The sequence below is a fragment of the Lactuca serriola genome, chromosome 5, assembly GCF_051521515.1.
Source record: "Lactuca serriola cultivar US96UC23 chromosome 5, Lser_US96UC23_V15, whole genome shotgun sequence".
Taxonomy (NCBI): Eukaryota; Viridiplantae; Streptophyta; class Magnoliopsida; order Asterales; family Asteraceae; genus Lactuca; species Lactuca serriola.
In genome coordinates, this window is record NC_136412.1 from 338,656,412 (window position 1) to 338,672,378 (window position 15,967).

Below are 15,967 nucleotides of genomic sequence, written 5' to 3' on the forward strand. Positions count from 1 at the left end.
GTTAATAACTTAAATTAAACACAAATTTAAACATAGCATCAATGATAACTCAAATCTGGATGTACTCTTTTATAGATTTAAACATAAATGCTAAATTCTGCCCCTTTTATTTCAAACCCAAAATAAAATGTGAAATTGGAAAAACAAAGTTATTGGCAATTTTGTAAAATGAATGACCAATCTATCATTTAACTTGTTAAATCATTGTTTGCATTAATTGTTTGTATTAAATAAAAAAGAAACAACTCTATATATCTTAATTAGTCAAGTCATCATTTCAACTTTACACATACAACCCCTTGAACTACAATTGAGTTCTATTTAACCCCCACTTCTTTAGTTGTTTTCTAAAAAATATGCAAAAAACCGTATCCAAAGGAGAAATGTGTTCTAACAAATTTATTGCTGTAACATGGTCTTAATAATGGGCTTGGTTCAAAGTCTATTTTAGGATACAATACTTATAAGAAGTGGCATACCTACATAATGATAGACCTTGTATTATAATCATTTATCATAACTATTTATAAGAAGTCAAACACAAGCACCTTAGTTATTAAAAAGCCCTTAAAGCCAGTCCTAAAGGGTGGCCATAGAGATAATTCATCAAGATGTACATGTCCAAGTTTGTAGAAAAATAAAAAAAAGCTCCCTATTAACATTATTAATCAAGTAAGTAACCTCTAAAAGCAACAAATTGTTTGTCTCTTTCAAATATTAATAAGTAATATGATTACATCTTGTTTGTTGCCATGTAATGTAAATATACATCAACCAAACAACTTTTATTCCATAAATACCCTTTTAGTTTATATACATATCCCCCAGTATAGACATGAAATTTTTCTAGAGTAGCAACTTTTTCATTCATTCTACATATAATCAACTGCCTGAAGTTCACTGAATGTCTCTGATTCGCTCCTTATTACCCTTGTTTTATCGCCTCTTATTTCTAAAACCTGGTCAATGAAAGTCAAACATTTTACAACATTACAAAACATATTTATAATAAAAAAAAAAGTAAAAAGAAAAGGTGTACGCTTTACCTCAGGTCTTGAATCAAGAACCCCACTAGACATCCCCACATCAATGCGCCAAATGCTACAATTATACTTACTGCAAACAATATAAAATACCCTTTAAGTTATTACATTCATAAGTCACTTTAAAATATATACTACAATTATTATGAAGACATTTTGTTGGTGATTTTAGTGTCATCTGACCATTTGAACATGAACATGATGATTGCTTACCAATTGACACCTGTAGTTTGTGGAGTATGACCCACCACCATAGCTTTTGCTCCAACCACTTGAAGTGTAGTGTCAAGTATAGACTGAATCTGTAACAAAAAACATGTTTTCATTATTAAGTCCCAAACATAAACATCTTAATATCATGAAAATAAACTTTAGTCACCTGTTCAATGTGATAATCTTCTAAATCAGCGGTGTCTCTAGAGTATAAACGATTCCACACAACACTATCGTATCCTCTAGTAGCTATAAATGGTATTTGTGACTCGTCATTTTCACCAACATTATTCATCCATTTAGATACCTCATTGTTTATCTTCTCTATGCCATAAGTAACTAAAACACCACCAAGAGGAAATTGAGCTTTTGTGGTGTAAATTATAATTATAAAATAGTTATTATCTAATGAAAATAATTTTTTTTTACCATGGTGGGGAAGAAGACCACCATGACAGAACACCCAATCATCAACTTTAAGAACAACAGGGTGTCTGGCTAATTCAGATGCTAATGGACCTCCGGGTCTTAAAAGAACCGATCTTGCAATTACTCCCTTTTGCCGCTGTCCTAATATTACCAATACACCATCATCATCATCATCATTACAAAAAAAAAAAATAATGATGATAATTACTATAAAAAAAGTTAAGATTAATATAATGATAACCAAAAATTACCTTTACTAGGTTCCATGGTCCCCATGAACTCTGTGCCAATTTACGTTCTTCTTTCCAACTTTCTGACACTTGACCCCAGCTTGAGAAAGCATCTTCCCAATTATGTTCACAATCATCCAAGTATTCTAGAAAGTCTGAACACTCATCAAATGCCCCCGAATCAACATATCTAAAATCCCCTTCAATGTTCATGGTTTCATGATTTCCATTCACCTAAGACCATCAAACAATGGTACAGTTTAGATTTTTGGCTAATATGAAAGAAGGATTTTGTCCAATTGCTAGACCAAAGGAGTTGACTTTGACTTTCTCATAGACTACTACTGAATAAGGATAATCAAGTCTTTTACTTGTGTAGTAAGAGCATCAAGACCTTAAGTAGCAGTAGTAGATGGTTGAGTATTAGTTGGCGGTTATCGAAAATTGCAACTGAATTTTTGAAAGCGTGAGCTCTGGAAGAGTCCTAGTCTCTCGAACATTTGATTCGAATCCAATCCAATTGATCTTTTGATTTTTTTTTTTTTTAAATTTGATTGTATGAGTGTATAGCACCCACATGGGCATATATAAGAAAAATGGCTGCATGCCTATAAACGGAGTCTAAGGCGAATACACTTTAAGTATTTGGTTCTTTTCTTTTCTCCACTTGTTTTTTTGTGTATAAAATTGAGTTAAATATTTGGATATTGTGGGTGTAATTGGGGAGACTGGCTTGAGAGATTTGTCTATGTGATTGTAATAATTTGCCATATATACCCATGGTTTTTCCAACAAGTACAAAGTCAAATAATAATGCTATTAAGATTCATCTATATTCACATAACATAACCAAAAAACATACTAGTTTCTAAACCAACCTGAAAAACAGCACCACCATGTTCTTTAGCCTGTATTTGCAGTGACCTTAATAAAGATAATATAGCGATTTCATCTTCACCTCTGTCGAGTATATCTCCAAGCTGAACCAAGACCTGGTCAAAGGGTATAAATGTAAACAATCACATCACTTATAAAACTTCATAGATGATCAAAGCATTGATAAACACTTACTGTTTCTTGGCCAGTCCAAGTGTCTCTACCATCTGAGCTCAAGACTCCAGCTAACTCAAGTGCGCTTCTTGCTTTGGAAAGATCCCCATGCAAATCCCCAACTGAATGAATTGATTTCATATCAACATCTCAATATATCAAATTCAAATGCTCCCTTGTTCTAAAGATAGAGATGTTTCTTCTATTCAATACGCTAATAACATGTATATAAGATTACTACCAGTAATTTATTAACATGATTATAGTACTCAACCAAATCAATTGATTTGATATGGACTTTCAAAAATTCAAAATTAGATTTCAATGTATAAATTTTGAAACTCAATGTTGCAGATAACATCATGTAAATTCACTAGAGCTCTTTAAGTTTTAAGAAGATAGTATTAAATTATTAATTCGTCAACAAGTAAATTGAATCGCAACCGAAAAGAACAGTAATCGCAATTAAGTTTTCAAATGAGGAAACTTGAAATTTGATATAAAGGTTAATCGATAAGTGCATTTTGATTAGCGAGTATTCAAATAGGAACACTTTTAAATCAAATTATACATCCAATTTGAATTTAGGAATTACTAAGTTTAAATCCCTAAGATTCTCTACAGGGAGGGAGAAACAATAAGAGCTAACCGGCAACGATGCGGCGACCGGGAGCGGATACGAACGTCGGAGGGTCACCGGATATGACTATGGGTTTTAAGGAGCCGCCGCCGCCGGTTCCGTAGTTAAGAGAAGTTGATGATGGAGCATCAATGAGTTTGCGACAGTGCTGAGAAGGTGGTTGCACAGGTAAGGAATTGAGGGACAAGGAAGCCATCACCATTTCTGTGTTGCTCACTTGGTCGAAGCTTGAATAACAATGGCGGATGGCGTCCACTACAACCACGATTTTTTTATCTTCGCTTTTTTGTCTCCGATTTTTTCTTCGTTGCTTTCTAAACCTTTCACTAATGTGCAATTTTGGTCCTTCGACTATTTAAGTAAGAGAAAGAGAAAATTACACGAATTGTCCCTATGGTTTGGATTAATTTGCACGCTTGGTCCGTAACTTATTTTTATAACTTCGAAAGTCCCTACCGTTTGTTTTTGTTATGTGTTTGGTCCTTGTCTTACCTAAAAGACTATGCCCTTGATTTTTTTAATTTATTTAAATAAACACACCCGAACCCCACCCCTTCGTATTACATTACCCACCCTATCATTTTTCATTATTTAAATAATAATCATTTTAGATAAAATAAGGACCAAACACGCAACAAAAACAAACAATAGGGACCAAGCATGTAACAAAAACAAAGAGTAGAGACCCTCCAAGTTAAAAAAAATAAGTCAGGAACCAAATATGCAAATTACTCAAAACCATAAAAACCATTCGTGTAATTTACTCTAAGAGAAAATGATAAAAATAATTAATTTTAAATGTGTTATTCCAAACTACAGTTCACATTTCAACTGCTTTTTAAATTATTTTTCAAAAAATGCTCCATTCTAGGTTTCATCTTCAGATTTAGGAATTAGTTTTTGATTTTTTTTCTTGTCTCTTTGGAAAAAAAATATCTTCTTTTGTGTTTAAAATTTCCAATTTGAACTGTTTAATATCTGAATTTTTCAATGAAATGTATGATTATATGCACTAATATTGTATATAGTTCACATTTATTATGTTTGTTTAACTTTTTGTTATATTTAAGTAAAAAATTCAAAATTTCGGAATTGATCATCGAATTTCAGATTTGTTCTTACAATTCCAAAGTTTTTTTTTTCAAAATCCGAAAATTTAGTCCTGAATCTGAAATGACATTTTGGAATATATATATATATATATATATATATATATATATATATATATATATAGCATGTTAGTTGGTTCCCCGTTGTAATATTTGATAACCCTACTTTTTCTGTATATATATATATATATATATATATATATATATATATATATATATATATATATATATATATATATATAGAAAAAGTAGGGTTATCAAATATTACAACGGGGAACCAACTAACATGCTATCAACCGAACCAAAAAGTTGGTTACTAATATGTTTGGTAGCCAACATGATTGGTTGGTAGTAACATTTGTATGATAATGATATTAAATTTTAAATACCACAGTATTACTATATCAACCAACATATATATATATATATATATATATATATATATATATAAGTTTTTTATTTCGGGATTGTAGACAATAAATAGATCAAGTAAAGGCCTTGGGCTTTAAGGGAATAAGGTTTAGACCCTAATGAATGTTGATAATATTGGTTATGTGATCTAAGCCTTTGGTTTATGTTGGAGTCAAAGGGTAAAAAAGGGAAAAGTGATGTTTCAAACTTCTTTCATGGATTATAGCTTTTATTTCGACATGTTTTAAGACAAAATCAACTAGATAGAAGTGTGGGGCTCGTCAATACCTTTCCTTTGATATAAAGATCGTCAAAAACGGAGTTAAAACGAAGAAGTTATGGTTGTTTGAAGTTGAGTGTAACACCGTAATTTTACAAACAATTTTTCACATTTTAAAGACATATTTTCATTCATAAATATTATAAAATCTCATCGTTTCACCTATCAATCTATATAACACAACCCAAGGTCATAAAGTATAAAGACTCCTCATGTGTGTACTGATCATGGTGGCGCCTTCCCGCAATCCTCACTGGTACCTGAAACACATAACACCAAACATTGTAAGCATAAATGCTTAGTGAGTTCCCCAAAATACCACATGCAACACATATTAGCCACTCGAGGCTATCACTCTGTATGACCCTCTGGTCAAAGTGTCTCAGTGGGACCCTCCAATCCCATAACTCTGTGGACCCTCTGGTCCTAACTCTGTAAACTCTGAATCACATATAACACATAATCATATACATAACACACAGGATACAATATACTCTGTCACATAACTCTAATTACCACTCTAGGTAAAGTATAGTGAGAAGACTCACATCGGATAACTTGGTAAACCTCGGACTCTGAAATACTGCACTAGCCTCCGCCTATTCACATAAATAATTACTTTAATTAATACAACTTCTAAAGGCTAGGCTAACCCCTTTCTGTAAGTTCTCTAAGAAGGGTAAAAGACCATTCTACCCCTCTAATGGCTCATAAGTCCAAACACTGACTGAACCCTAAAAGTCAACAAAAGTCGACAGTCAAACTTTGACCAGACTCGTCGAGTGCACTCGTGTGACTCGGCGAGTTCATGAGCGTCCTCTTCGTCCCTGGCCCTCACTCGACTCGCTGAGTCAACCCCACACTCAACGGGTTATCACAGGTCGCGAATCGCGGGCAACCCAACTCGACTCGTCGAGTCCCTTATGGGCTCGGCGATCCTCCCATGAAAACACTTATCTGATCTCCTGAGGTCAGATCTGCTTCTCTAATCTATAGATCTGACTTCCCCATGACCAATAAACACGTAAAGGTTGAATCTTGGTACACATGCAAGGCACTTTAGGCTTATTTTGGTGAAATCTCTTCTAACATGGCAACCTATGTCCATTTCCTCCATAGAACCACAAAAGTAGCATGGTTCAGGCTCTTTGGACCTCAAGAGGTCCAGATCTGGAGTTTAGCACTCAATGGGACACTATACTCATCTAAACAAGCCATAAAGGGGTATAGAAAACCCTAAATTCAATGCTCTTAAGCAAAACAGAAGGATAGGATCGAATAGCTACCTCAAACTTGAAGATCCAAGCTGTAAACCCTCTGAAATGCAATGCTCTTGACCTCCCCTTGCTGGAAACACTTTCTCCTTTGAAAAATCACACCTAATATGATCAAAAAGGCTCAAAATCTCTCACAACTCGCTCACAATCGCTAGGGTATCTCTCTCTGGACTGGTAGCCGCAAATGGAGGTCATAAAGGCCTTTAAATAAGGCACAAACCCCGAGAATTAGGGTTTCAATCCACAGCGCGGACTCGTCGAGTCCACCCTTCCCGACTCGTCGAGTCCGTTCATTAATCCAGTCAGCATTCACGGTCCTACTCGACGAGTCTACGACTCAACTCGTCGAGTCCCTCCCTTTTTCTCAAAAACAAATGATAAAATATAATACCTGGAATTTCGGATGTTACATTGAGGTAGGTTTGGGTGAAAACAATCGCCACGACACGCCGATTAGTCAGGCCCAAGCCCATGATTTTTAGGGTTTTCAACATATTTAAGCATAAGGTTATGAATTTTTGGCCATTTTATCAGCCCTCATCACCTCTAGAACCCCTTGGGAAAAACCCTAGCCTCCGCCTTCAAGATTTGAGCTTATCTTCTATCCTCTTTTCTCTTTTGGGTGCTTTTATGATATTTTTATGAGGTTTAAAGATCAAGAAGGTTCTTTTGGTTGCAAAGAATGATGCTTCAAGTTGGGATCCATTAAAGACACTACATTTGTGTACTATTGTAGGTATAAAGTTCCAATATTGCCATCTAGTTCTTTAGATATTGTCATTTGGGGTTTTTGCACTTTTGGTCCATTTTATGGATGATCTCAGAGTTGAGTGGACTCCAACATCTTTTGATCAGATTAGAATGCTTCTTAGACCTCATGGACTAGAAAAGTTGTGAACTTTTTCCTCCCTTTATAGCCTTCAATATTTGAGCTTATCTTCTATCCTCTTTTCTCTTTTGGGTACTTTTATGATATTTTGATGAGGTTTAAAGATCAAGAAGGTTCTTTTGGTTGAAAAGAATGATGCTTCAAGTTGGGATCCATTAAAGACACTACATTTGTGGAATATTGTAGGTATAAAGTTCCAATATTGCCATCTAGTTCTTTAGATCTTGTCATTTGGGGTTTTTGGCACTTTTGGTCTATTTTATGGGTGATCTTGGAGTTGAGTGGACTCCAACATCTTTTGATCAGATTAGAATGCTTCTTAGACCTCATGGACTAGGAAATTTGTGAACTTTTGCCTCCCCGTATAGCCATGCAAGTTATCTTGGTCTCGTGAGTCATTTTGGTGTATTAAAGTTTAGATATTGGAAGCTTGAGACATTGTTATGGATAAATTTGGAAACTTTATCCATCTAAATATCATGTTGATTCAGATCTGAAGGTTGGAGACTTGGACTTAATGGATTAAGTTAAAAAAGATGCATTTTTGGGTCCTTTAAGACTTAAAGTCTACATCTTGATGGTTTGGACCTTCCTAATGGATAAAGTTAGAAACTTTGTCCATTAAGACCCTGGAAAGGATCAGATATGAGCTTTGGAGATCCTAAAATTGGAAGAAAATGGATTAAGCTTGTTTGAGTTGTTCAGACCAGTCCTTACGACGTGGCTTAGTCTGCTACGACATGGCGACTGGGGAATCATCGATTGTTTTGGCATTTTTTTGCCCACGACGTAGCTAAGGAAGGCCATGACGTGGAGGGACGATGTTGGCAAATTTGACCTTAAAACTTGCTATACAAAGTGAGGCTTTCATATATCTTTTACCATTCATGCAAAAAACCATAACTACGTATGTATGTGTGTTTCTCTATACTTTTAGTTGAAGACATGAAGATCACACTCTTGCTTATGCTCTCTTTATGTTCTTATTTAGATAAGAACATAAAGCTTAAGAGTCTTAAGAGTTCATACAAAAGAACTAGCATTCTACATCAAGTTGATTCATTATTGGTGTCTCTAAAGTTCTACATTCTTCATCAACGTCCAAGTCTCTCAAGAGGATCCAAAGAACTACAATGGTTGTAATTTTTCTCCATCTCTTATTTGGTTGGTATTGTTTTCTTTCCAAACTTTGAAAGATGATCCTTGGTGGGTTATAAACTTGTTTTTTGTTATTCAAAATTCAAAGTCGTCCATTGTTAAATCTCTTGTTCTTGAAACTAGTTTTTGACTAAAAAACCAGCAGAGTAATATACATATTTTTGGATATATCGAAATTACTCGGCTTTTATAATGAAACTTTATCGTATATCTTAGTTAATGGCCTTTATAGTGAGACATTACTCATTACATAAGTCTAACTAATTAGTATACCCTATTGACCATAACCATTAATCATCGGAACGAGATACGTATGTATAGATCTATATGGGTTAACACCTCCATATACGGTTGCTAGCTACAACCTCGACAGATCAATTGAAGCGGGTGATAAGTATCTTCAGTCATTATCCACGACTTCTAATGAAGCGTCATAAGGGGTTATATCTTGACACATAGATCAGTTATAGGAATCACTATAAGCATTAACTTGAATATTTATCAAGGAACCATGAATTCAGTTTCTCTTTTTATTAAACATGGTTTTAACTACAAAAGAAATATTTTCAGATTTTTTAAAAGTATTATTACCGCGGTTATCAAAAAACCTGTAACTCTCACCAACCTTTGTGTTGACTCTCAAACAACATGCACTCTCTAGAGATCACTGAACTAACTTTTAGCAGAAGCGATAGTCATGTATTTCGGACAATCTAGTCTTCTCTAGTTTTTGTTATATCGGGCTATCTGTTAAGGCAAATTCATGAACTTATTATTATTATTGTATGAACCATGTATTTGAACCTTAAAGTGGGATATAACTTATGTGTTCTTATTGTTGTAACTTGCATTGTATATTCAATTTGCTTATGATCGATGAACTAAGTCGCAAAACCCGACATGTTCCGCCGCCTCGGTCAGGGGTGTGATAAAGTCCATCTTTTACTTTCAGACTTCCCTTCTTTAGGTTGAATTTATTCTTCGAGTTAGGAATGGGAAAGATTTTCAGTTGAGGGTGTGCGGTTGGGATTGAAATTGGAATTGGAATTGGTTTTGCGTTTAGGTTTGGGGTGTGGGGATTGGATTTGGAATTGTTGTGGCATTTGGAATTGTAAATAATAGCTAGGAACACCATCTGCAAACGCTTGGTTTTGACATAAAATCGATGGATCAATTTGTGGCCAGTAAGGTGGTTGTGATGTCTAATTGTAACTGAAGACTGCAATTCGATTGGAAACATTTTGGTCGGAAGAGTTGAATGAGTGTGTTAATTAAAATGAATGGTAAGTATTTATATATAATGATAAATGTGCTAAAAAAAGTTAGCCATTTGCCAACGTTCACCTCCAATAGTCACCCAACATCCATATTTTTCGAATTTACCTTCGGTGGAAAGCTACCATCGATATAGTACCGACGGTGAAAAATAGGTAAGACATGGTGTTTATCGCCGATAACAGTGTCAAATCAACTTACCAGCGGTAAGCAATGCATGACAACGTATAGCCTATGTGAATAAGAAGTTATATTGTATACTGTATATAGGTTTGTGTTTATATTGATTTTTTAATCTAATTATCATATTAAGCTAACTCAAGGATGATATTGTTTTTTAATATATTATATATTTTTAAGAAAAGGTAATTTATATTTCATTTTATTTCCATATTTTTAATATTCATATATATCATGTTTTTTTAAATAAAAAATTATTATTTGTTATTTTATAACTCCTAAATATGTTGATAAGATAGTCAAATAAAAAACATTCTTATATATATATATATATATATATATATATATATATATATATATATATATATATATATATATATATATAAAACACCCTACCCAGTTTATCATTAATACAATATTTTTAAATTTGAATAAAATTGTTATATATTACATAGAATGTCATTTCTTCCTAACATAACTTTTAATTTACACGTAACAAAATTTGCAGGTGTCTAGATTTTTGCATTAATCATACGACATTAAAAAATTTTAATCAATGTTATATAACTATATTTTACTGATATCATATCATATCATATTATATTATAAATGAAACATTTTTTCTTTGATCATAATCATTTGAAAATTTCATGTATTTTTCTTTTCATCACATTTATTTGAAACTCCAATGACTTTTCAATTTCTTTCTAACAAGGACTATAAGTTGGTCAATAAGATTAAATAAATATCAAACATAAAGTGTAATCATATATATAAACTAAATTTCAATATTAAAAGAATATATTTACTTCTATTTATAAAGTTATGTTTTTTTAATGGGATAATGACTTAAAAGGGTAATATATTTTTCGATTTGTACACATTTGGTCACTGAGTTTTTTTTTCGTCCACATTTACCCCTTCAACTTGTTAAACTGTATACATTCAGTCCTTATGACCGGCTACTCCAGGTTACCCGGTAAAAATGACTTAATATGGTAATATATTTCTCACTTTGTACACATTTAGTCCTTAATATTTTTGTATACATTTAGTCTTTTTTTTTTTTTTTTTTTCAAAATAAGTCATTTTTTTGTACTCATTCAGTACTTATGAATGATTTTTTATTTTTTTCTCACGAAATCTTACGTGGGACATTCGTTAATGAGGTGTATGGGGCTTTTGATGCTTATATCCATCGCGATCTCGACTACTTGGTTGCTTAGGTCATGTGTTCTGAACGTCATAACTTCTTCATATGATCTCGTATTTTAACGATCTTTATATCAATGCGTTCGTATTTTAGTCTACTACAACTTTCATTTAGATTACTCCCATTAAAAAATAATATATTTTTACTTACGATTTTTATATCCATACGCGGTGGCGGATTTAGTATGGTCCCGGTGTTGCACCGACAACACCTATTTTTTCTGTTCGCAGTGGAAAAATTTTCGCTTTATTTTTTACGTTTATACATATTTTTCATGTATCGGCAAAACCTATTTTATCTCGGCAACACCTACTATGTATTATTGCGTCTTCCCCTATCCATACATTTTTTATGAATGCATGTATGTATGTTTTTTTATAAAATCGTTAGTAAAAATATATTATATTTTAACGGGAGTAATCTTAATGAAAGTTGTAGTAGACTCAAAAAATGAACACATGGATAAAGATCCTTAAAATCTCATATCGTATGAAGAAGTTACGATGTTCAAAATACAAGACCTAAGCCAAACCACAAGACTTACGCAACCAATCAGTCGAGATCGCATTAGACATAAGCATCAACAACCCCAAGCACCTCATCAATGATTGTCTCACGTAAGATGTCGTGAAAAAAACCTAAAGAAATCATTCATAACTACTAAATGAGTACAAAAAAGGACTTATTTTGAAACAAAAAAAATGTTAAGGACTAAATATGTACAAAAATATTAAGGACTAAATGTGTACAAAATGAAAAATATATTACCCTATCAAGTCATTTTTCCTGGCTAACCTGTAGTAACAGATTATAAGGACTAAATGTGTATAGTTTAACAAGTTTAAGGGGTAAATGTGGACGAAAAAAAAACTCAATGACCAAATGTGTACAAATCGAATAATATGTTACCCTTTTAAGTCATTATCCCTTTTTTAATTTTTACATATTATACTTAATTTATTAGTTTTAATATATTGTTGGATGTAAACCATTATCATTTTAAAGCTATAACTTTTGAACAATTTGTATAAAATATTTAAATTATAAACTTAAATATAACATTACAGGACCAACTTAAATATAAATTTTAGTTTAACTTAAACAATCCAAATAATATTTTGTAAATAGTTAAAAGTGATAAATTGTAGTGACTTTCTAATAATGATTATAATTTGGTTAATAAGGTTAAATAAATATCAAACCTAAAGTTTAATCATAAATAAACTAAATTTCAATATTAAAATAATATGTTTACTTCTACTTATAAACTTATGTCTTTGACTTTTAACATATTATACTTAATTTATTAGATTTAGGCCCCGTTTGTTTGCATCTTAATACCACTTAATAAGGGGCAGGTCTGAATCGGTAAGATTCAGACTGTTTGTTTACCTCTTATTTTGTGGTCTTAATCTGAATTTTACCACTTACCGAATCATACTTGGAAGCCCATCTGAAAAGAAAAAAAAAAGACGCCCTAGCCCTCTCTTCTCTTTGTTCGCTTTCGCTTGCTTTCTCGCTTCCAGGTTATACTCTCGCCAACCGAAGAAGGCATTCCTCCTATCCTCATCTGCCGCCATCACCTCCCTTCCAAGCGTCATCTCCTGCCGCCGTAGCCACCCTTCCCAGCACCATTTCCTGCCGTTGCTTCACCATCACCGACTTCAGCAGCATCATCAGGTTTGGCTTTTCATCTCTTTTCTTCTTGTTTTTTTTCCTGGTGTTCTTTAGCCGAATCCAGCAACCGGGTTTATCACTAACTCCTATTTTCCTCCCATCATCATCAATTTTTTTTCTTTTATCTCGTTTTTTTCCTGTTTTTCTTCAAAATCATGTGTTGAAATATATTGTTCTTGTTGATTTCCAAAATCATGGGTTGATTTCTTGTTGATTTCCAAAATATGTTGTGATTTTGATTATAAGTTGTTGATTTCTAGTTGATTTCTGAAAATAAGTTGTTGATTTTGTTGATTCATAACTGAAATCTATTGGTGAAACTTGTTAATAATGTGTTTATTGATATGTGTTGAAATATATTGTTCATTTGCTGAAATAAGTTGCTGATTTTGCTGTTTATGTGCTGTTATTTGATGATTTGTGCTATTTTTGTACTAATTTTTCTTGTTTATGTATTGATTTTTGTTGTTATGTGTTGATTATGTGTTAACTTTTGCTGTTTATGCGTTAACTTTTGTTGTTATGTGCTGATTTGTACTATTATGTGCTGATTTGTGTTGTTATATGCTGATTTGTTATTGAAATTACACTAGACATGTCACAAAAGAAGCCTAGGATTAGTTGGAAGGTAGAAGCCGTTGAAAGAGCTTTTCTGGAAACATGTTTGCAAGAAATTATGGTTAATGGTTGGGAAGGGGGTAGTTTGAAAGCACTCTCTTGGAGGATTGTAGCTGGAAAATTAGCAAAAGAACATAATTTTTTGTGGACCAAAAGCAAATGAAGAATCGTTATGATTACTTAAAGTCAAAGTTTTCAGCCTGGTTAAAGTTAAAAAACAAAACCGGGAATGTTTATAATCCCTTAACCAACACCTTTAATCTTTCAGAAGAAGAATGGCAACTAGAAATGAAGGTATTTTGTATTTTTTATAATAAAAAATTATTATTAGGCTTTAATAATCTAATATAATAATTTTCAAGCAGTCGAACAAACATGTTGAAAGTTTGAGAAGAGCGCCACTATCCTTCCCCGACTTTTGTACACAATTGTTTAAAGGCGCGACTACGACAAGCATTCATAGTTGGGGACCAACTTCTACCCTTCCCCGTCCTACTCAAGAGTCAAGCCACTATAGTTTGCATGACTTTGATGACATTGATTGCATTCAACAAGAAACTGTAGGTCTCAGTGAGAGTCCTTCGCTCAATCAAAAAAACAAAAGACTACAGATACAACAAAGAGTCAAAATAAAAGTAAAGATAAGGGTAAAGATGCATCAAATTCAAGATTGCTTGAAACCGGGGAAGATATTGTCACAGTTGCTAAAATATTTGTGGAAAAGCATACTTCTTGAAATTTGGATGCGTGTATGGAAAAGTTGGAGAAGTTAGGATGGGGAATATTTGATCCAAGATACATTACTGTTGTTGCTCTTTTGGTGAAGGTGCGAATAGGAGGCACGTGTGGTTAACCATTGATCCAACTATTTGTGAGAATTTGGTCAAGACTATTGGAGCACATTATGGAATGTTTCGCTAAGTAGATGTTTTGAATGTTTTGATGTTTTTTTTGGATAACTAGATGTTTGGTTTGAACTAGATGATTATTTTGGATTACTTGATGTTTGGTTTGAACTAGATGATTTTTTGGATTACTTGATCTTTGGATTACTAGATTTTTATATGACATGAATGACTTGATGTTTTGGATGAATTTTTAAGTTATATGTTGTTAATATAATTGTTATGTATTTTCAAAATAACAGATTGCTTATGGATTCGGGTGAAGAAATTGCATTTTTCATTTTACTATGTTGCTATTGGTTGAATCTAGCATCCAATAGAATTGGAAGGGCAATTGATAATGATTCGGAAATGAGCGGTCATCAACATACACAAGAATTGTTACATAGAACTTCTACACAATGCCATGACCTGATGCGTCTTTCACGTGAAGCGTATGTATTTTTATGCAATCATTTTAAACAAAACAATTGGTTGCAAAGTAGTAGGCATATAAGCGTTGAAGAAAAGATGACTATGTTCTTGACAACTATAGCACATAATAAACAGTTCAGGATTATCAAACGAAGGTTTCAACACTCCACAGAAACAGTTCATAGATGCTTTCATGAGGTGATAAATGCAATGATGATTTTTGCAAAAGAAGTTATAGTGCCGACGGATTCTAATGCAAACGTGAATTCATCAGAGAGACATCGTAGGCTAAAAGAAATCTTTCTTGGATCAATAGGAGCATTAGATGGAACTCTTGTACATGCAGTCGTGCCTGCTGATCAACAAACTCGCTACAGGGGAAGAGGAAAAGGTGAATGTTTTCAAAATCTTTTAGGAATTTGTGATTTTGATATGATATTCACATTCGTATAGGCCGGTTGGGAGGGTATGACACATGATTCGCGAGTTTTGAAAGAAGTTGCATTTAACCCGACTTCAGGCTTCCGTTCCCTCCTCCAGGTTTGTAATTCTTTTTAAATTTATTCTAAAATATGATTTTAAATTTCTATATATAATACTTTATTCACTCATGTGAATAGATAAATATTACCTTTGCGATGCTGCATAGACCAACACTCATGGATTTATGACTCCTTACTGTAACACGAGGTATTGGTTAGCCGATTTTCGACGACGACGTAAGTTAACTAAGAAAAATTCAATCATGCACATGCGCTACTCAGAAATGTTCTTGAACGTGCTTACGGTGTTTTGAAGGCGAGATTCCCAATCCTAAAGCGAATGACTCCTTTTCCTTTTTTAGTGCAAAGAGATATAGTCATTGCTTGTTTTGCAGTCCACAATTTCATAAGGAAATGCGATATTCATGATGAGTTATTTATGGCATTCGAGGAGAATAATGGTTAAGTACAAGG

At 33.2% G+C, this 15,967-nt stretch overlaps 1 protein-coding gene across 1 annotated transcript; it reads right to left on the reverse strand.

Moving 5' to 3' along the window:
* Window positions 1-684: 684 nt before the first annotated feature.
* Window positions 685-3,930, reverse strand: SLP1 (Calcineurin-like metallo-phosphoesterase superfamily protein). The gene is made up of 9 exons (XM_079003638.1): window positions 3,615-3,930; window positions 2,987-3,087; window positions 2,794-2,907; window positions 1,937-2,149; window positions 1,686-1,821; window positions 1,423-1,595; window positions 1,257-1,345; window positions 1,047-1,116; window positions 685-959 (listed from the first exon to the last, which is right to left on the reverse strand). Exons 1-9 carry the CDS (start codon window positions 3,805-3,807, stop codon window positions 873-875), a joined length of 1,176 nt encoding a protein of 391 aa, XP_078859764.1. The 5' UTR covers window positions 3,808-3,930; the 3' UTR covers window positions 685-872.
* Window positions 3,931-15,967: the final 12,037 nt, after the last annotated feature.